General features: G+C 49.9%; 1 protein-coding gene across 1 annotated transcript in view; it reads left to right on the top strand.

Moving 5' to 3' along the window:
- The window catches only part of ADCY5 (adenylate cyclase 5), a 150,207-nt gene that overhangs the window by 78,291 nt on the left and 51,015 nt on the right, over window positions 1–20,901 (top strand). The window contains exons 2-3 of the mRNA XM_041002690.1: window positions 16,794–16,943; window positions 20,174–20,295. Coding sequence (XP_040858624.1) covers window positions 16,794–16,943; window positions 20,174–20,295 — 272 coding nt within the window. The remainder of the gene's footprint in view (window positions 1–16,793; window positions 16,944–20,173; window positions 20,296–20,901) is intronic.

The raw sequence follows: 20,901 nt of genomic DNA, 5'->3' as shown, positions 1-20,901 counted from the left end.
GCCTGCTGGGAAGGGCCTCAACACAACAACCCATGTCCTGCAGGTCCCAGTCCTACAGGCACACAGTGGTGTCTTGTGACTCATGTCACCGGTGAACACTGAATGCAAACCCAGAGTGTCTATGGCCACTCATTCTAAGTTTATTTGTCCATCTTTCTTTAATTATGTGTATTGCACAAATAAGGATCCTATAATTCTTCCTACCTTGAGTTTTTCTTCCTTTGACAATTAACTTATTTGAAAGGCAGAGTCAGAAAGAGTATGTGCATCTGCTTGTCAGTCCCCAAATGGCTGCTATGGGCATGGCTGGGCCAGGCTGAATCTAGGAGCTAGGAGCTTTACCCAGGTCTCACATGTGATGTAAGGACCCACACACTTTGGCCATTTTTTATTTTTATTTTTTATTTTTTATTTTTCCCAGGCATGTTAGCAGGAATCTGGATCCCAAATGGAGCAGCCAGGATTCGAACTGGCACCCTTAAAGGATGTCCATGTTGCAGATAGTGGTTTAATTTGATGTGTTGCAACTGAAGCCCCAGTGATGCTTGACATCAGAAGCAACAGTGCTGGGTGGGGGGCAATGGTACTATCTTCTGTCACAAGCTCAAGTTTGTAAGTGTCTTGGAGGTGCCCCTTGGGTCTCGGTTTACTGTTTGGCTATGTGTTTGCTGTGACAGCACTTGTGGGTGCCAGCTGGGTACAGCCTCTGTCTGGCCTGATGGGGACATAGTAGCCAACAAAGGGGTTCTGTCTAGCCCCATATGCACACTTTAAAGACTTATGTTAAAAAAAAGATAAACATACTCATACATAGAGAAAGAGAGAAAGATATTCATTCTGCTGGTTCACTCCCCAAATGGTGCAACAGCTGGAGCTCACCTGGTCTGAAGCCAGAAGCCAGGAGCTAAGAAGCTTTTTCCAGGTCTCCTATGAGGGTACATGGGCCCAAGAAGTGGGCCATCTTCTGCTGCTTTCCCAGGCCATTAGCAGAGAACTGGATAAGAAGAGGAGCACTTGAGACTTCACGCAGTGCCTGTTTGGGTTGCTGACTCCATAGGCAGAGACTTAGCGTGGTATACCACAGCACCAGCCCCTCCAATCTCTGTTTTGCACTTTGTGGCAGGATAGAGTGTCTGGTTAGCAGTTTCACTTTCTCCTTGAGTTTCCATCCCTCTCCCTCATTTTCCTTCTAAATTCTGCTTACCTGAAATGGGCCTGGGAGGTTAGGACTGACTGAAAGGAGGCAGAGAGGAGAGGGTGTGGGAGGGTACAGGTTGGAGGATGGAGAAGGCATGAGAGAAGCCTCATAGTTCATCCATGTGAGGCAGTAGGCACCACCCTGTGCTTCGTGGGATGCTCTCTGCCCTGCCTTGAACCTGATGCCACCGTTCTGTCAGCTCCTTCCCTCCACCTACACAGCTCACTGTCACCCTCAGCTGTCATGGCCGCTCACCTAGAACAATACTGCATGTCGGATTTTTTTCCCGGAGGGGGAGGAAGAAGCGAGGGTGCGGCCCCGGGGAGGAATGAGACTTTTTGGAGGAGTGAAACTTTATCACACTTGGATTATAAATAAACTTCTAGCCCATAGAGTCTCTTGCCAGGCCACAAAGCAAACTCTTCATGAGCCTGCAGGTCAGCGAGGGCTGCTTGGGAAGTCGTCCGTGGGTGGGCCAAGCCACCCTTCAGCTTCTCCACAGCTTTCCCAAGAGCTCCACCGGCGCTGCCCCCAGCACCAGCCTCTCCACCCTGGTCTCCCCAACCCTGCTCCTGTCCTTGATGTGCCTCCCACGCCCTGAGGCCTGGGGGGGCCTTGGCCTGCTCCACACTCTTGAAGGACGCCCGCTTCCTCTGGTATTCCCCGGGATCCAGGCCGACAGGAGACTTTTCCTGGGACTGCCTGGTGCTGGCGGGCTGCAGTGTGGGTTGCTGCGGAGACTGTTCAGACAAGATTTGAAATCAGGGTCTCTCCAAAACTCCTGTAAATAACATCTCCTTTTTATTTTAAAAGGATGTATTTTATTTGTTTGAAAGGCACAGAGATAGACATATTTGAGGGGTGTTTGTCTGTGTGAAGGTATGGAGAGGAGGGATTGAGTACTAGCCTCTACCTGCTGGTTCATTCCTCAAATGGCTGCAAAGGCCAGTGCTGGGCCAGACCAAAGCCAGGAGCCTGGAACTCCATCCAGGTCTCCTGCATGGGTAGCAGAGACCCAGGTACTTGGGCCATCTCCTGCTACTTTCTCAAATGCATTCACAGGGAGCTGAATAGGAAGCAGAGCACACGGGACTCAAATTGGTGCCCTGTTAAGGGCCAGCAGTGGTGTAACCTGCTATTGGCCCACAACACTGACCCCTATGACATCTCTCTAATGGCGGAAGCCCAGGCCAACCCAACCACATGGCTGCTGCATGAACCAACTCAGGGGTCAGAGGCCTGGATACCTTCCTGGCTCCTCTGTCTATGGATGAGGAAACTGAGGTCCCCACAGGGCTGGTAGATATGCCTGCCATTGCAAGCTTCCTTGGGCGAGGTCTTGACCCCAACATGTCCGGTCCCTTCCCTGCACTGCTGTCACCTCCTGACCTTGTTCATCGCTCGTGGAGGGTGCCTCCTTCACCACGTGGTTTTTAAATCAAGTACTCTTCTGACATCCCCAAGTCTGTGCCGTGTTAGGGAAGCTGGCTATCGCCCCAGAGCTGTACATTTCAGATACCTGTGTGATGGTACCTGAGACGATCCGAGGCATTCTCATCCCTGGGGTCTTACGGTCGAGCCTCAGCCTCAGGACTCTCTCCTCACCCAACATTCCTGACAGCTGCAAGCACTTCCAGGTGGGATGTGGGCGTTCCAGGCAGAACCCATTGTACTACCACACCTACCCTACTCACTGGAATTTTAAACGCAGCAGGTCTCAGGACTAGCCACAATGCAGGCGTTCACAGCCTCGGGTGGCACACAGTTCTGCAGTTCTCTGTGATCCCTTTGCCTTTGGGTAAATCAGTCTCCTGCCCTGGACAGTGTCCATTCAAGCCCTAACCTGCTCTTTCTTCCTTATGGCTCCTGTGATTCCGCCTCTCATCGTCTTCCTCCTCTTCTGCACTTGTGGGGCCCCGGCTGAGTCTGCTGCAGTACCTGACAGTGCTGGCTTTCCTGTTCATCCTGGGTCTCTGCCATCCACTCAACTTCCCACGTGGCCTCTCTCACTGGCATTCCATTGCACTCACCCCAAGGACTTCCTTCCAGCATCCTGAACCTAAGACCAGGCTCCCTGCAGGTGCCTGGGATCTGTGACTTCCCTTCCAAGGGGTCCTCACCTAAACTGTTCCCGAAACCCTCTCTGTGTGCTCTTCTGCCTCTAGCATCTTCATTCCCCGCCTCCGTGGAAGTTGTCAAGTTCATCTGCCCCGGAGCCCAGCTCTGATCAGCTCTCCGTGCTGAGAGCGGGGAACACTTGCAGCACGACAAGAGGGCAAGGGAGAAAAGCAGGACACCGGAGAAGTCCGCGGAAAGATCACACCTCGCCAAAGCAAGACCTAACAGCCGCAGGGCAGTGCTCAGCACAGGCTGCCTTTGGGTGGGAGGGGATTTTCCATTTCTGTCACTTTGAAATGGTCGCTAATGAACAAGTACATTCTCCATTTTGAAAGATGAATACTCTTTTTTTTTTTTTTCTTAAATTCTGGGAGATGTGACCACTAAGAGTTCCCACTCCAGCCTGGCTCTCGTGTCAGCTCCTGACTCTGGCGTGGAGCCCTCAGAGCTTTGGCCATGAAGCCTGTCTTGTCTCTGGCCAGGCATCCACTGGCTTGCTCCACTCCAGTTGGCATCCATAGCCTCAGGTTCTGTGTGTGGCTCTGGGCCCTTCTTCCTTTCTTTCCTTTCCCTGTTGTTTCTGTGCCCTGGCTGTGTTCCCCTGGCAATGCTAGCTGCTGGAGTCCACGCCCCATTTATACAGACTTCAATCATTTGTCCTTGAAGCCCCTGTTCCCCAATCAGGCATGTTTCCTTGAACTCTTTGCTCTTACTATCTTTTTAAAAAGATTTATTTATTTTGCTTGGAAAGTCAGATATACAGAGAAGAAGAGAGACAGAGAGGAAGATCTTCTGTTCATTGATTTACTCCCCAAGTGGCCGCAACAGTCGTAGCTGAGCCCCTCCGAAGCCAGGAGCCAGGAGCGTCTTCCAGGTCTCCCACGGGGTGCACGATCCCAAGGCTTTGAGCCATCCTCGACTGCTTTCCCAGGCCGGAAGCAGGGAGCTGGATGGGAAGCGGGACTACCAGGATTAGAACCAGGGCCCACGTGTGTGCAAGGACTATAGCCGCTAGGCTACTGCACTGGGCCCAGCTCTTATTTTCTTATCCTATCTCATCTTATCTTATCCTACTTATCTTGTTGCTCCTTATTTGTATAAGCTTATCATCTTCTCTGAGTGATACATGTAATAGGAACACTGGAAAGTAATCATTAAAGAAAAATGTTAAGTACTTGTAATTCTGCCTCCTAGATACTGCAGTTAATATGCTCAAACCTAGGCAATCATGCTGATTCTGCAATTCTAAGTTCTGTTGATATTGTAGTTTCAAATTTTTTTTATGATGTCAAATTTTCTTCAGATAAAATTTCAAGTTTTATTCTACTTCATTATTATTATTATTATTGTTGTTGTTGTTATCATTATTATTATTATTATAACAGAGACAGCCTGCCTCTGTGGCCCTGCAGGAAAGGCATCTGATATGGGCGCTGCTTTGAGTCTGGCAGCTTCATTTCCCATGCAGCTCCCTGCTAAGGTGCCTGGGAAAGCAACAGAGGATGGCTCAAGTACCTGCGCCCCTGCACCCATGTGAAAGACCTAGAAGAAACTCTTAGCTTTGCACTGGCTCTGCTCTAGCCGTTGTGGCCATCTGGAAAGTGAACCAACAGATGCAAGATCTCTCTCCTCCTCTCCCACACCTACTTGTAACTCTGCTTTTCAAGGAAATAAATAAATCTTTTAAAAAGAGAGAGAGAGATTTCACCTGCTGGCCCACTCTTCCAGTGACAACAGCTGGGCCTTGGCAAAACCAAAGCCAAGAACCAGGAGCTCAACCTTGTGTCTCCCAGTCAGGTGGCAGAGGCTCAAGTACTTGGTCCCTCCCTGCTGCCTCCCAGGGTACATGTCAGCAGGAAGTAGATCAGAAGCAGAACTGGCACCCAAATCCAAACATCCCCCACACCTTTTTAGCAGTTTGAGATAGTCCAGACATTGAGCACGACCATCATTTATTTAACTGTTTTGCTGTTGCTCAACAACATGTTGTAACTACCCATGGATGTAAAGCCTTTTCCAAGCTGTAGAGGGTTCTGTGCTGGCCTAAGCTCCTGGGAGGGCGTGGCCAAAGGCGTGAATGTTTTTGAGGCTCTTCATGTGTGTTGCCAGATTGCTTCCCAGGCAAGTGGTCCCAAATTACATCCCCGCTGGCGGTGTCACAGGCGACCTGTTCCATTGCATTCCTGCAGGCATCATTATCACAGCATAAATGAAACACAAGAAGTAGCTTTTTAAAATAGGAAATATACTGTCTTTGTATTTTTTAGCTTACTAGTGAGGTTTCTTTCTTTTCCTTTCTTTTCTTTGCTTTTCTTTGCTTTGCTTTACTTTTCTTTGGTATGGCTATCTGTAAATTGTTTATATGAGGGCACTTTGAAAATTTCACCAAAAAATGAAATTGAAGGATAAGATTTTTTTTTTTGGTGCAAAAAAAGTTCAAAATGCATGCATGATTTTTGTATAGTACAAAGTTCTTGTGAGATTTTTGGGGATCATTTGCAGTTTTTACTTACAGCACCCTGTTTCTCCACTTTAGCCATTTGTGGTTAAATTCTGTCTCTTTGTCAATGTACAAAGCAGGTTTTAAAAAAAAATGATTTATTAATTTTATTGGAAAGACAGGCTTACAGAGAGGAGAGACTGAGACAAAGACCTTCCATTTGCTGGTTCACTCTCCAAGTAGCTACAGCAGCAAGGCCTGAGCCAATCCAAGCTGGGAGTCAGGAGCTTCTTCAACAGGGGTGCAGGGTCCCAAGGGCTTGGGCCATTCTCTACAGCTTTCCCAGGCCACAGGCAGTGAGATGGATGAGAAGTGGAGCAGCTGGGTAACTGGCATCTCTATAGGATCTCAACGTTTGAAAGGGGAGGATTAGCCCATTGAGCCATTGTACCAGGCCCTAAAGCACTTCCTTGGTAGAAGTGTTGTCTGCCCTGGCTTATGTTTTGCAAGCTTATTGTGTGATTCACTTTGTGGAAGAGGGTAGTGCTGTTGGTGGTGCTTCTGTCTTTCAGCTGCTTTTGTGTGGGAGCCTCCGTCAGCCTGGGCGTGCTGGAGGGCAGGACCGAGCCTTGGGCACCAGTCAGTGTCTGTGGACTGAGTTAAGAAGGTGCTGTGCAAGAGAGCACAGTCTTCCTGGGAATCAGTAACCAAAGACAACACAAGCAAAGTATGGAGGGAGGGTCCCTCTCTCTGCAGATACAGCTGTGCAACTTTCTAAGTAAATGATCTCACTTGTACCTGTTGTTATTTGTTTTTCAAATTTAAAGGAACCAAAACCACAATGAGATACCGCTTTGCTCCCACTGGGATGACTCCCATGAAAAAATATAAAAAGGCCACAAAAACAAACTCTGGAGCCTGTGGAGAAATTGGAGCCCTGGTTCTTTGCTGTTTGAAATTGGGGATGGTATACCCCATAATGTTAGAGTAACCATGTGACCCCACAAATCAACTCCCTAGTGTACACCTTACAGAATGGAAGGCGTGTACCTGGTCAAAACCTTACATATATACATTCATCCTAGCACTGTTTTGCATCCTCGTCACATGGTGGGGATTACTAAAGAAACAGATCAGAGAGCAGAAGTTCTGTGTGGTGCAACAGTATTCAGCCACCTAAGGCTCCAATCTGGAGGAGACTTGAAAATGTCCTGCAAAGTGGTGGGGGAAAAGGCAGACATACAGACCTAGAAAGCTGTGATTGGGTGAGAAATAAGCCAGAGGCAATTGCCTAGAGTGAGAAAGATGCTGAGAGGTTGAAGGAGCTGGAGGGGGGGTGTGGGATGGGGTGGTTGGGGTGGAAAGCAGGCTGTGCCCTCCTGGGGGGATGTTGCAAGTGTCCTGGGATTTGTGGCAGTGGCTGGGCAGCCTGGGGGCATTACACTAAAAGCTATACTGTTTGTGGGTTTCACAGGGAATGAATTGTAGCTGCACAACAAGCAATGAAGGGAGGCTATGCTAAAGGTAGACTTGGCGTGAGAAGGCTTTGTGTGTGTGTGTGTGTGTGTGTAGCAAGTTCCTGGGCATGGGTGGTGGAGATGGTGCTCCCATGGCCACTGTGGCCAGGAAGAGCCTCCCTAATGGGCCTTGCTCTGTGTGACTGGGATCCTCAAAGAAGGCCTGAGGCGCCTAGGACCAGGTAAAGGAAGTGGAGTGTTTCTTTATTAAATAGAATCACATAACATTGGACCTAAATGAAGTTGGGATCGATAGCAGCTTAGTCCAGCTCTCATGCTGAGGATGCCCCAGGGCCCCTGCCTCCCGCCCGCTCACTGGTAAAAGGGGAAAGTCTTGTGTACTGTTGGCTTGCCTCCCAGAGAGGGACATGAGGAGAGTGAGAGGAAATACACCTGCAGAAGTATTTGAAAGCCGGGAAATCACAGTCCTCAGTCGGTCTGTGTTCACACTGTGGTCTCTTTCCTGACAGATGTATTAGGCACATCTCATGTATTGATTTGCTCACCTTTTTGTGCTCTCATTTTGGTAACTTGATTTAAGTTACATTATGGACATGCGGCATTTTCAGAACCATCTGAGAGACTGATGATTTCCAGAGCCAGTGGAGAGATGCAAAGCTGGGCCACATGGGCCATGGGGAGATTTGTAGGGTGCACATGACAGGGTAGGAGCAAGAGCTTCGTCTTCCTGGGGGAGCTCCGGGGCAATGTCATGATGGCAGGTGTATTGCTTGAGGATCTCTGGCACTCAGTGTCTAGAGCTTGGAGGTCCCTCAGGAGGCATCCTAAGCTCTTGGGAACCAAGGAGAGAGTGGGAGGAGGAGAGCAGAGAGGTAGGCTGCTCCTGTGTATCCAGACCAAGGGGACCAGCTGGCCACCTTCCTGAATGAAGACCTCACACAGAGAGAATGCTGCTCCTTTCACCAAAACAAACAAACAAACAAAACACATGCGTTCTTTGAAAAGGGGAAATTGTATGTGCCACTGCGATTTTTTTTTAATTTCTTAAAATATGTTAATATTTTGAAAGCCATTAGGCACCCAATGGGGCATGGCACAGCGCACAAGGAACCTTGCTGATGAGCCTTCCGAGACTGGAGAGTGCCTAATTTAAGATCATCTGTCTCTGTTTCATGTTCCATCCTGATAGAATTCCGAGGAATCCCTGAGCCTTTTGTCCCCCGTGGTGAGGGAAGGCTGGTCAGCCCCTTTTTCTGGAGACTCAGTCTCTGTTGGTTTTGTGGGTTTGCAAACTGTAAAAGGACTTGGAACAGGAAGGTGTGCCTGCTTGTAAGCCTCGTGCTCAGGGTGCCTAAGGTGGTCTCTCCTCACGTGGCTAGGTGGGTGGACTGGGAGACACCCCATCTCTTCCTTGGACCTGTGTTATATTGGGAGTAAAGCAGGGACACTGGCTTTGGCTGTTCCCTCTGTAGTAAAAGCCGGTACCAGTGGAGGAGGACCATGAAGAGGTGGCAGATGAAGTGGGCTTGAAGGGGTGGGGCTAGCACAGCTGGAGGAAGGCAGAGTTGCCAGGATACCAATTCAATGTGAATTTCAGGTGAATAACAAACCAGTTTTTTCTAGTATAATTAGACCCCAAAGGTTGCAAGAATCCTACTAAGAGTGAAAGCTATTGTGCCATACACCTGGAAATGGCATGATGGCTTCCAAAGGGCATGGCTGACTTCCCAGGAACCAAAAAGGGGTCTTTCCTAACCTGTGTCCCCCTAACTCCAAGCCCAGTCATGGCTCATGGCTCTCTGCTCTGCACCTTTCCTGAAACAGCGAGCAGCAAGCTTCTTTTCCTGGGCCCTTTCCTCTACCCACCCACACACTGGGAATGGTAGGAGGAGAGGAGAAGTGGAAACAGCTGCCTTGGGCTAGTGGCTTCAAGGTCAATGTACAGCTAGCCACCACAACCCTAGGCTAGGCTTCATAAGTGCTGTGTTGCAGACATAGTCCTCCCAGGACTTTAAGAATTGAATACCAATCATTCCCCTCTGGTGGGGTTTCTCCTGGGGTGGTCCTAGGACCCCTGGACCCCAGCCATCTATAGGGATGTTTTTCAAAGCCTTTGTACATGTGCTGCTGGCAACGCCTCCTTACTACCCCTAATGGTGGCATGTGGGGATGTGTCACCAGCCGTCCCCCACCTCCACACCACCACTGACTCCCTGTCCTCTCTCATACTCCCACATGTACATGGACACACATGTGCACATCTCATGTATTCTGGAATGTCCTGTAAGGCCAGTACGGAGAACAGCTGGCCCACGAGCAGGCCATTTACCTGCGGTTGGAAGGCACCACCGTGAGTGGCACCTGTGTTTGTTCACTAGGTGATTCCTTTGCCTGAGGGGCAGGCTTTATACTTTGTGTCTACTTCCGTGGGGGCAACAGAAGGGGCTCAATATTTGATCACTGAGTGGAGGAGCCAGTGGGCAGCATTTGGAATCCTTTCCATGGTCCCAGAGTATGAGATCATGTGAAGTGTGTGTGTGTGAGTGTGTGTGTGTGTGTGTGTGTGTGTGTGTGTGTGTGTGTGTGTGTAAGTATGAATCTCTTTCACTCCCAGGGCCAATTACTAAGAGTCCCCGTTGCTCAAGTCCCCCCTCTAAAACCCAAGCACGCCCCCCCCCCCGCTGCTCGCCTAGTGTGGTGTTTAGTGGCTGAGGGAGATGAGCATGGAGGCACAGCAAGCTTAATGAAGCCATGTGGGCCCCTATTGGGTTACAGCACAGCATCTTACCTGGATTTGCACCATCTGTTGCTATTGGCCTTCTGGCTGCGGGAAGATTCGGATGACAGCAGGGGAGACCTGGGGGATTAGGACAGAGATGCTACAGCAGGCACTAGGTGATTACCTGGGGGGGGAGGGTCACATCTCAAAATGGACTCAGGCCTCTGTGTCCTCAGAGGGAGGAAAGGCCGCTGTTTATCAGATTGTGGCATGCAAGTTAATTCCTACTATTCTGTGGCTTGTTGTTTCATTATTTTAACAGTGGCTTTGAAAAGAGCAGATGTTGTTGACTTTTATGAAGTCTGATTTATGTTTAATTTTTTTTTTTACAAAGTTTATTTGAAAGGCAAAGTTGAGAGAGGGGGAGAAAGAGACAGGAGGAGGAGGATGGGGAAAAGCGGCAGAGAAAGAGAGAAAGAAATATGCTAGCTCACTTCCCAAATGGCCACAACAGCCAGGGATATGCCAGGCTGAAGCCAGGAGCCTGTAGATTCTTCCAGGTCTCCCCCATTAGTCCAGGGGCAAGTGCTTGAGTCTCTGCACCCACATGGGAGGCCCAAAAGAAGCTCCTGGCTCCTGACTTCGGATTGGTTCGGCTCTGGCCATTGCACCCACTTGAGAGTGGACCAGCTGATGGAAGATACTTCTCTTTGTCTCTGCTTCTCTCAGTTTTCAAATAAATTAAATAAATCTTTTAAAAACAGCAACAATAATAAAACAAAAAAAAATGTGAAGCATGCAGGACTTGAACAGGTGCCCATATGGGATACCAGTAGCAGTCGGTAGATTACCAACTATGCCACAGCAGCAACCCCCCAACTTACCTTTTCTTATTTAGTAAAATGTATGGGTGCTGGTGTTGTGGCATTTCAGGCTAAGTCTCTGCCTACATCCCACAGGGGTGCCGGTTTGAATCCCAGCTGCTCCATTCCTGTCCAACTCCCTGCTAATGCACCTGGGAAAACAGCAGTAGACGACCCAAGTACTTGAGCCCTTGCACCTATGTGGGAAACCCAGGTAAAGCTCCAGGCTCTTAGCTTTGATCTGGTCCAACCAACCCTGATCATTTCAGCCATTTGGGGAGTGAAGTAGTGCATAGAAGATTATCTCTTGGTCTGTTCCTCCTCCTCTCCCTGTAACTCTGCCTTTAAAATAAATGGAAAATAAATTTAGAAAGACTAGAATAAAAAAGAAAAGTTATGGATCATGCTTTTACTTTCAAATATAAAAAATATTGGGCCCAGCACAATGGTCTAATGGCTAAACCATTGCATTGCATGCACCAGCATCCTCTATGGGCTCCAGTTCATGTCCCGGCTGCTCCACTTCCCGTCCAGCTCCCTGCTTATGGCCTGGGAAAGCAGCAGAGGATAGATAGCCCACTCAAAAGAAGCTCCTGGTTCCTCGCTTCAGATTGGTTCGGCTCCGGCTGTTGTAGCCACAACAATGAACCAGTGGATGGAAGATCTTTCTCTCTGTGTCTCCTTCTTTCTGTAAATCTGGCTTTCTATTAAAAGTAAATAAATCTAAAACAAAACAAAAAAATTTTTTGCCTAACTGAAACTTCTATGTCTTCTTCTGAAATTATAGTTCTAGATTTGTTTTTAGACCCACTAATCACTGAATTGGTTTGGTTTTGGTTTCTTAAATTTTATTTATTTCAAAGGCAGAATGATGGGGGGTGCAAGGAAGGAAGAGGATAACACAGAGGGAAGGATCTTCTGTGCTCCCCAAGTGACTGCAACAGTCAGCCCAGGCCAAAGCCAGGAGGCTGGAACTCCTCCCCCAGGTCTCCCATGTGGGTGCAATGGTTCAGTGCTTAGTCCATCAGCTGCTGCTTTCCCAGGCACATTAATGGGAAGCTGGAGCTGACGTGGAACAGCTGGGATTCAACTGGCTTCCAGTACGGGATGCCGACATCACAATAAACAGCTTAACTCACTATGCCACAATGCTTGCCTCTTAATTTTGTGTCTTTTGTGACCTTTATTTTGTCATGTGGATATCTAGTTGTTATAGCACCATTTTTGAAAAGACTATTCTTTCCTCATTTCTGTTCCCTTATGTGTAAGAGAATCTTCAGAAAGTTTGTGGACGATGTATTATGAAGGAAAAAGAAGCCCTACATGCATTTCAATTTTTAAAAATTTTCCACAGACTTTTTGAAATACCCTCATATTTGCCAAAAATGCAGCATTTTCTCCTGCCCAGTGGCTGTTCTTTTCACTTTCTTGATGGTGCCCTTTGAAGCGCAAAAATTTTACATTTTGACTGAGTCCAACTGTCTTTTCTTTTGTCATTTGTGTCATTAGCATAGTGTCTAAGAAACAATGTGTCTTCCACAGCCATGAAGGTTTAGTCCGTGTCTCCTTTGAAGAGCTGCAGCACTTAGCTCTCCCATTCAGTAGTGTCTTGCACTTGGAGTTCCTTTCTGTATGTGTGTGGGGTGGGAGGATATCCAGGCAACCCAGCATTATTGATTGGAAAGCCCACCCTTTCCCTGTCAAATTAGCTTGGGACGCTCGTCAGTACTCAGCAGACCATACCCACGAGGGTTTACTACTTCTGCACTCTGAATTCCATCGTGTGAATCTGTCCTCAGTCCTGTACCCCATGGTTGTGGTCACTGTAGCTTTCATGAAAGCCTTGAAACTGAGCCTCAGCCATCCTCTACTTTTCACAGCCCCACAACTCTGCTGGGGGACAGAGGGGTGCCCCTGTGGTCCTTCTGTTTTTCTCATTCAGTGTGGAAGTCCATAAAACAGATGAGGGATCCAATGCCACATTACCGAACAGGCTTAGTGTGAGGTGGTGGTACCCAATGACAGGTGAGCGTAGGTGCTCTGAACATGTTTAAGGTATGCTAGGCCAAGGTAGGTTAGGTAGGCTAAGGTAGGGTTGATATATTAAATGCATTTTCAACTCAAAATGAGTTTATTGGAATATAGCCCATGTTTGGAGTCACAGAGCATCTGTGGTGTGAGTTTTCCATTGGATCCATCTCATTCTTGTTATTCCAGTTGTGATTGTATGGCATGTATAGTTCGCTTGGCAGAAATGGGAGGTAGGTGGGCATCTAAACTATATCACAGTGCATGAACATGCTGACTCTGCATCTATTTAGGTTTTCTTTCTTTGTTAAAGTTAATTGGTTTGAAAGTAGAGTTACACACACATGCGCACGCACACACACACACAAAGAGAAAGACTCTTTCATGCCCTCTGGTTCTCTCCCCAAATGGCCCCAACAACCAGGGCTTGACCAAGCTAAAGCTAGTAGTCTGGAGTTTTTCCAGATCTCCCACATGGGTGCAGGGGCACAAGCACTTGGGCCTTCTTGCCATGCTTTCCTAGATGCATTAGCAAGGAGCTGCATCAGAAGTGGAGCAGCTGGACTCAAACTAGGGCCCAAATGCATTGCTGATGCTGCATGCAGAAGCTTGACCTCCTATGCTATGACACCAGCCCCAGGTCTTTTATTTTGTGTGAACAGGTTTTACTCTGTGTCTTTAACATTTAACACATCAGTATTTCATGAGTTGCGGTGCTGTTTAAATGGCACCTAAACATTTGCCTTTCAATGGTTTCGTTGTTTCTGTACAGAAATACAATTTGTTTTTATGTGTTAGCCTTGTTCCTTAAGACATTTTGGAGTTCACGAGTTAACTGGCAGCTGTTTCATAGGTTCTCTTGGTTTTTCCTCCATGGACACCTGTGTCTGCCAACAGGGACAGTTTTGTCCCTTTCTGTCCAGCCTGTGTGTCTGTTCTTCCTTTGGTTGTATCACGTGATCTGGAACCTCTGGTACAAGGTTGATCATGGTGATAGGAAGGGACAGCTTGGCTTTGTACCTGGTGCTGGGAGACCACACTGAGTCTTTTAGCAATGAGTGTGGTATAGCCATAAGGTTTTGTCTATGCCATTCATCACACACATTCATCAAATCTCATCTCCCCATTGGTTCCCACAGTGGTGGTGCTGATTTGCTTCCCACCCAAGGTGTAGAAATGTCTGCCTTTCCCTACCTCCTCATCAGCAGGTGGTGCTCTCCGTCCTTTGGGTTACTGCCATTCTGAGGGGACATCTCACTGTGGCTTTGATTGCCCTTTCCCTGATGGCTGTGAGCCTAGCATATTTTTTTCTAATATATTTATTCACCATTTGTATTTTGCTTTAAAAGAAATGATTTTTAATTTTCTGCAGTTGGAAGCTGGAGATTGTACCTCCTTTATTTAGATTATTTTATTTATTCAAAAGGCAGAGTTACATAGAGTCAGAGATGTCTTTCATCTTCTGCTTTACTCCCTGATAGCCGTAACACCTGGGGCTGTGCTGGGCCAAGGCCAGGAGCTTCATTCAGGTCTCCCATCTAAGAACAGGGGCCCAGGGACTTGGGCCATCTTCTGCTGCGTTTCCTGGGTGTGTGTTAGCAGGAAGTTGGATCGGAAGTGGAGCAGCCAGGATTGTACCAGTGTGCCCATAGGGGCTGCTGCCATTGCTGGTAGTGGCTTAATCACAATGCCAGCTCCTGTATTTCTTCTTTTCACAACTATTTATTGGTGTCTTTGGCCTTTTTAAAAGACTTATTTAATTTTTTGGAAAGGAGGAGAGACAGAGAAGATCTTTCATCCGATGTTTCACTCCCCAAGTGACCGTGACGGCTGGAGCTGAGCCGATCCAAAGCCAGGAGCTTCTTCTAGATCTCCCCATGTGGGTGCAGGGTCCCAAGGCTTTGGGCCATCCTCAGCTGATTTCCCAGGCCACAAGCAGGGAGCAGGATGGAAGTGGAGCAGGCGGGATATAAATCAGTGTCCATAAGGGATCTTGGGCATGCAAGGCAAAGACTTTAACCACTAGGCTATCATGCTGGGCCAAAGACTTTTTTTAAGAGGGGAAAGATAAAAAGTGGCCTTTTATCCTTTTGGCCATATTGCTTATTGTGTGCGTGTGTGAAGTGTTTTGAGTTGCTGATGTTAACCCTTAGTCAGATAGGTAGTGCGCAGATATTTTTTATCATTCTGTTGGATGTCTCTCACTTTATTGATTTCATCATTTTTATTGCTTTCCTTGAGTTTTTAATCGTATGCCTGCTGGTTCTAGATAGTCTATGCTGCTATAACAGAGTGCTGTAGAGTGGGTGGACCTTAAATAACAGCAATTTAAAATATCACAAATATTGGCATGGGCCTTGGCTCAACAGGCTAATAGTCTTCCACCTGTTAGTGCTAGCATCTCATATAGGTGCCAGTTTGTGTCCCAACTGCCCCACTTCCCATATAGTTCCCTGCTTGTGGCCTGGGAAAGCAGTAAAAGACAGCCTAAAGTCTTGGGACCCTGCACCCACATGGGAGACCCAGAAGAAGCTCCTGGTTCCTGACTTAAGATTGACTTAACTCTAGTAGTTACAGCCATTTGGGGAGTGAACCAGTGGAAGGAAGGTCTTTTTCTCTGTCTCTCCTTTTTTTCTGTAGATATGCCTTTCTAATAACAATAAATAAATGTTTTAAAACAAACAAAAAACCAGGACTCCATCTCTCACTGTGCTAGGGTCTGGAAGTTCAGGTCCAACAGGACCAGGGTCTCTTCCAGGCCGCGGACTGCTGACTGTCTGTGTCCTCAGCTGGAGAAAGACTGAGGGTGAGTGGAGAAGCAGCATGGAGCTTTCAAAGCTTCTGGGCCTAGGCTGGGTTGCCTGCAGACCTCAAAGGGAGTGAAGGGCAGCACAAGCTCAGAACTTCCTGGAGAACACAGACCTGGGGATGGACCCACTGGAGCAGAGGATGGGCTGTTGTCGTTGGTCGTTGCCCATGGCTTAGGTACTGGAAGAAGGAGGTCAAGGATCCAAATGGATAGGGGCCTTCCTTACCCCAGCACTTGGGAGCAGCTCAGAGATTCTGGGATGCTGGGGGGGCCACATTGCTCTGGAGAGAGTGAATTGGGTACAGCTCAAAGCTTCCCACTGCCCAGAAGCCTAAGACTTGGCAAAACTTCTGTTTTCCGGTGGCCCCGAGGGCAAAGGCAAGATAAAGTCAGGATTCAGGCTTTATCTGCAGAAGCTGTTCAGACTCTACATCAGCTTGCTTCAGTGGGCTCTGTTCATCTAGTGTTGGGTGTTTCTTAGCTTTTCAGAAGCCCAATCCCATCTGCTGGGAGGGGGCTGCTGTTTTCACATGCATACATAATGTCTGGTCTTCTCAGAGAAGGGGGTATGTGAGGAGATGGCACGGGGTCAGGGGAGATGGCAGCCACATGCCTGCTGGCAGAGGGCGGTGTTGGAAAGCTGGTGCTGGTGCAAGAAGGGAATGGCAGCCTGGGGAAGATGGAGTTGAGCCACACACTCACACACTCTGGTGTAGTGCCTTTATGTCTTTCATTGCCTATGGTATCTAGCACTGGGTGGCCAGCTGGACCTTCATGTTGAAGTCGACCTGGGGTATAAATAGGCTGTGGCTACCTTTAGTCATGTGCTGGATGATCACACCCATGCTGTTCTTATTGTGTCAGCCAGACATGGGCCCCTCCAGCCAGGGAGCTGGAGGATGATCAGTCAGTCAATGTGACACAGAGGCCATGTGCCATCAAGAGCCTGCTGAAGTTCGGGCCCTGAGGACATCAGCTGCTGACTGGTGAAGCTGGGCTGCATAGGTGTGCCCTAGGCTTCTGCTTGCTGAGACTTACCCTGGGAGAGCCGTGCTTGTGACCCAAAGGATGGAACTTGGGGCCCTGGTAACCCATGCCTGTGTCAGGCCTGAGCCTGTGTGCTTATCTCTCCTTCTACAGCTGGTCTCCAACGTGCTCATCTTTTCCTGCACCAACATCGTGGGCGTCTGCACCCACTATCCCGCCGAGGTCTCCCAGAGGCAGGCCTTCCAGGAGACCCGTGAGTGCATCCAGGCACGGCTCCACTCACAGAGGGAGAACCAGCAGCAGGTGAGTGCAGCCTTCTGCCCCTCCCAGCAACAGGCACAGCTTCAGGGAGCAGGGGGTTGCCCAGCCCCCTTAAGGAGCCCAGTGGCCAGGCTCTGTAGGACTCCTCCTGGGGGAGACTCCTGCCTGTGGCCCCCTGCCATGTCTCTGTGGTTTGCAAACAAGCCAGGTAGTCAGGAGCTCTTTCTTGTATTCAGGTGGAAGCAGTGAGGAAGGAGGAGCCCCATCCTCTTAGCCCAGCCTCATCTCCTGAGTTCTGGGGTCTTGTTAGTTCTCAGAAGGAAACAGTTGCATGTCTCTCCTCAGCTACTGACCAGGACAGGCAGACCAATCAGAAGGGCCACAGACCCCAGGAGAGGCTTTCCCCAGCAAGCGCTCAGGCAGATACTGGCCTTGCATGTACCTCTCTTGGATAGAGATTAATGGGAGAGCAACTCAGGCTGGTATTGGGATTCCAGCTGTTCCCTTCCTAGGGAACAAGTTCCTGTGTGGGGTTCATGTCTGGGTCATCACTGTCTCCTTCTCCTAATGGAGATCTGGGCACCCTAGACAGTAGGAGCCAGACAGGAGACCCTGAGGGGCTGTGGTGACCCAAGAGAGCAGGGGTGAGCAGGACAGTGGTGCTGCTGAGGGACCTACAGAAGGTTGAATTCTTCTGAGATAAAGGTTCACCTCTCTTAGCACACGTAAACAAAGTCCAACTGCATGTCACTTACCATCAGGCCTGTTGGCAGAAGGTGGGCAGGGAAGGTCTGCCTGTGAGCATGGGACTGGGGAGAGAAAGACCAGGAAAGCAGGGGTCACCCATGCCCTCCTGGGCAGCCTGGAGCATGTGCTATGGACACCCTGGGTGCAACTGCAGCCCCACTGCAGTGTTCTGGGTGGTTACAGTGACGTCACAGGTGGCACCGGACAGCTGAGCTGAAGTGAAGCCCCCTTCAGCATCTCCTTAGTCCCTTGCTTTCCTCCCAGCACCGCTGCTGTGGCTGCTGTTTGCTGTTGACATGCTCCAAGAGCCCTGCCCCCAATCCAGGCCCTGGTGTGTCTGTCCCCTCAGCTCTGGTTGGCCTTCCTGCCCCTCTGTCCCAGGGGGTGGGCCCCCATCACTTCTCAGCCTCATTGCCTTATCCAGAGGGTAATCACCATTTCCCAGCTTTTGCCTGCTCAGGCCTTGGTCTGACTGGACATCACCTCCCAAACACATGGGGATCTGGGAACACACAGTGTCTTTTTTTTCACCATGCTGTGTAGACAGCCAAAGCCCAGGGATGGGGGAGGAGACAGCTTGCTTCCCAGGGACAGGCACTGTCTAGCTAGCTGGAAAGAGCTGCTGGGTCGCTGGGGGACACTTCCTGGGAATCACCTGATGCATAGACACAGCACTGCCACCCTGGACACTTCCCCGCCCAGCCCTCAGTCCTCAGGCCCAGAACTAGTTAAGCAGGCAGGAAGGCTTCTCTGGCAGCTGAACCATCGGCGGCACACTTTCTCGCAATTGTCCCCTATTTTCACAGAACTGTGGTTTCATTCATGTTTTCGTCTCCTACCAGGCACTGTTTGCTGAGAGGTCAGTAAACAGGAGCTGGCCTTCAGTGCCTGTGTGTACTGATGCTTAGGGGGAGCTGGGCACACTCTTAGGAAGCAACCTCCTTCACTCATTGACAAGTGCTTCTGGCAAAAGGCCTGGGCTGTGCTCTGGATAAGACCCAGTACCCATCCACAAGGAGACCTCTCCATGCTCAGGCGAGAGAGAAAGAGAGAGAGAGAGAGAGAGAGAGAGAGAGAGAGAGAGAGATGTGACTACTAAATGGCGAACAGGGTAATCAGGGACTCTATGAGAAAAGGCCTGGGGGAATTAAGGTTAGATGGCAGCTAGAGTCAGCCCTCACCCCACCCCAGGAAGGAATGGGAATCATGTGCAAAGGCAAGGAAGGCTCCTAGAAGTTTGGGGGGAGGGTGCCTGAGGGTTCACTTACTCTGGAATGGGGCACAGGTTGAATTTAGGGGTGCTGAAGAGAGGGTGATAGGCCCAGGGAAGAACCATATGGCGGAAGCTTTGAGGCCAGGTGAGCTGCTCCTGGCAGCTACTGTTGGGTTTTAAAAAGGACACCTGTTGCTTGCAGCAAGGAGAGAGGACCCAGAAGACCCCCACATGGAGGCTGCCTGCACCATTCATGTTGGCCCTGCAGGTGGTCTCAGACCTATGAAGGAGGGCAGGTGGGTGAGTTGGGGCAAGCTGGCAAGGCACTGCCTAGACACCCAGAAGAAGACATAGAAGCCCTGCCTGAGAGGCAGGGGTGTGGTGGGGAGGCCTGCAGAGCTCCAGGATGGCAGGGGTGCATGGACGGGGACAGAGGTAGGAACACTCTTGGTTTAGGACATTGAAGGCAGGGAAGAGTTTCAGGGCCATGGGAAAGGGAAACCCAGCACCCAGGGCAGGGTGAAATGCAGGGGTTCAGGGGAGGCTGAGGGTGTGCAGAGGGCAGGGTACAGTGGGGAGGCAGCTGGGCAGGCCTGGGGGGAGGCAGACAGGCACTGAGGAAGAAGGGCAAAATCCAGACCCCATAATAGGTGACAGGGACCTCAGGCTGGCCCCTTTCCACTCACCCTGTTCTTTCCCAGTGGCTCTTTCTCTGGTTTTGATTTCTTGGTTCCTCAGTGACAGTGTGCTGTCCCTCCCTCTGGGGGCCACAGTTAGTTGTTCAAGCTATGGAACAAAAATCCCCCTCCCCACATCTCTACAAAGCCTTGCTGGACTACTTCCTTACGTCTCCAGGTTAGCTCAGGGGTCCCTGCTCAGTGCTGGCCTTGTGAGAAGCGATGCTCCTTGCCACCAACCCTCCAACCGGTCACAACCAGGAGAAATGCCAGGAGCTCAGTAGAAGCTCAGTAAACCCTTGACCGTGAACTGAATCTCAGGGATCTCCCTCAGCCATGTGTCCCTGTGCCACAACCCAGGAAGCTGAGCCCCTCATTGATGCAGTGACTTTGCCCCAGCATACACAGAGCTTCTGCCGGATAGCAAAGGAAACAAGCTCGGCACCAGAACTGTCAATGTCCCTGGGACATGGGGGCTGGGAGCCCCTCTCCACCCCTCCAAGTCCAAAGGCAGAGGTTAACCCATGGGCTTCAGGGGTTGCTGAGGGGTTTCACAGGGGCACAGGTGTGCAGGGAGAGGAGCTGCCAGGGACGGCGGAGGAAGCCATAGTGAGAGTGCTTGCTCCCCTCCCCAGGAGCGGCTCCTGCTGTCCGTCCTTCCCCGCCACGTTGCCATGGAGATGAAAGCAGACATCAATGCCAAGCAGGAGGATATGATGTTCCATAAGATCTACATCCAGAAGCACGACAACGTGAGGTAGGGCAGGTTGTGGGGGAGGAGGGTGACCTGGGCCCCAAGTGGCCCGAGGCCTTTGAGTGGGTGTTGTCTGGAAATGCCAGCCTTGTCCATTCTACTCTGAGAAGGGGATGATTGCGGGGGAAATGGGGCAGTGAGGGCTGCAGGGAGAAGGGACAAAGAGAGGAGGAGGAACTCATAGCCTGACAGGGGCAGAGCTGGGGACCCACAGCCACCCTCACTGTCACAGCATCGAACTGCTCTGGCCTCCCCAGCCAGTGTGTGCTGGCACCATACCATCTTCCCACAAACCCATTGCATAGCTTCCCAGAATCCCTGGCTCAGAGGAGCTAAAATGCCCCAGCCAGCAACTATAACACCAAGAGCCCACCCACGCAGGCGCCTCCAAAGCCCTCCCCTCTCGCCATGTAATTGCTGCCTCCACGGGCAGAAGCGGCGGACGGCAGGGATGTGCAAACAGATGTAGATTAATAGAGTGCAAAATCTGCTCATGAGTTCCACAGGGACAGGAAGCAGCACAGCAGCCACCATCCACCAGAGTGGAGAGCCTGGTAATCTTCCTACAGGCCCGTGACAGGAGCCTTCCAGACAGCGCCTCTCTTCCTG

This window comes from Ochotona curzoniae, unplaced genomic scaffold (assembly GCF_017591425.1).
Source record: "Ochotona curzoniae isolate NIBS_2020 unplaced genomic scaffold, NIBS_Ocur_1.0 scaffold_2587, whole genome shotgun sequence".
Lineage (NCBI taxonomy): Eukaryota > Metazoa > Chordata > Mammalia > Lagomorpha > Ochotonidae > Ochotona > Ochotona curzoniae.
The sequence above is the reverse complement of the archived record's forward strand: the minus strand, read 5'-3'. Positions and strand labels throughout refer to the sequence as shown.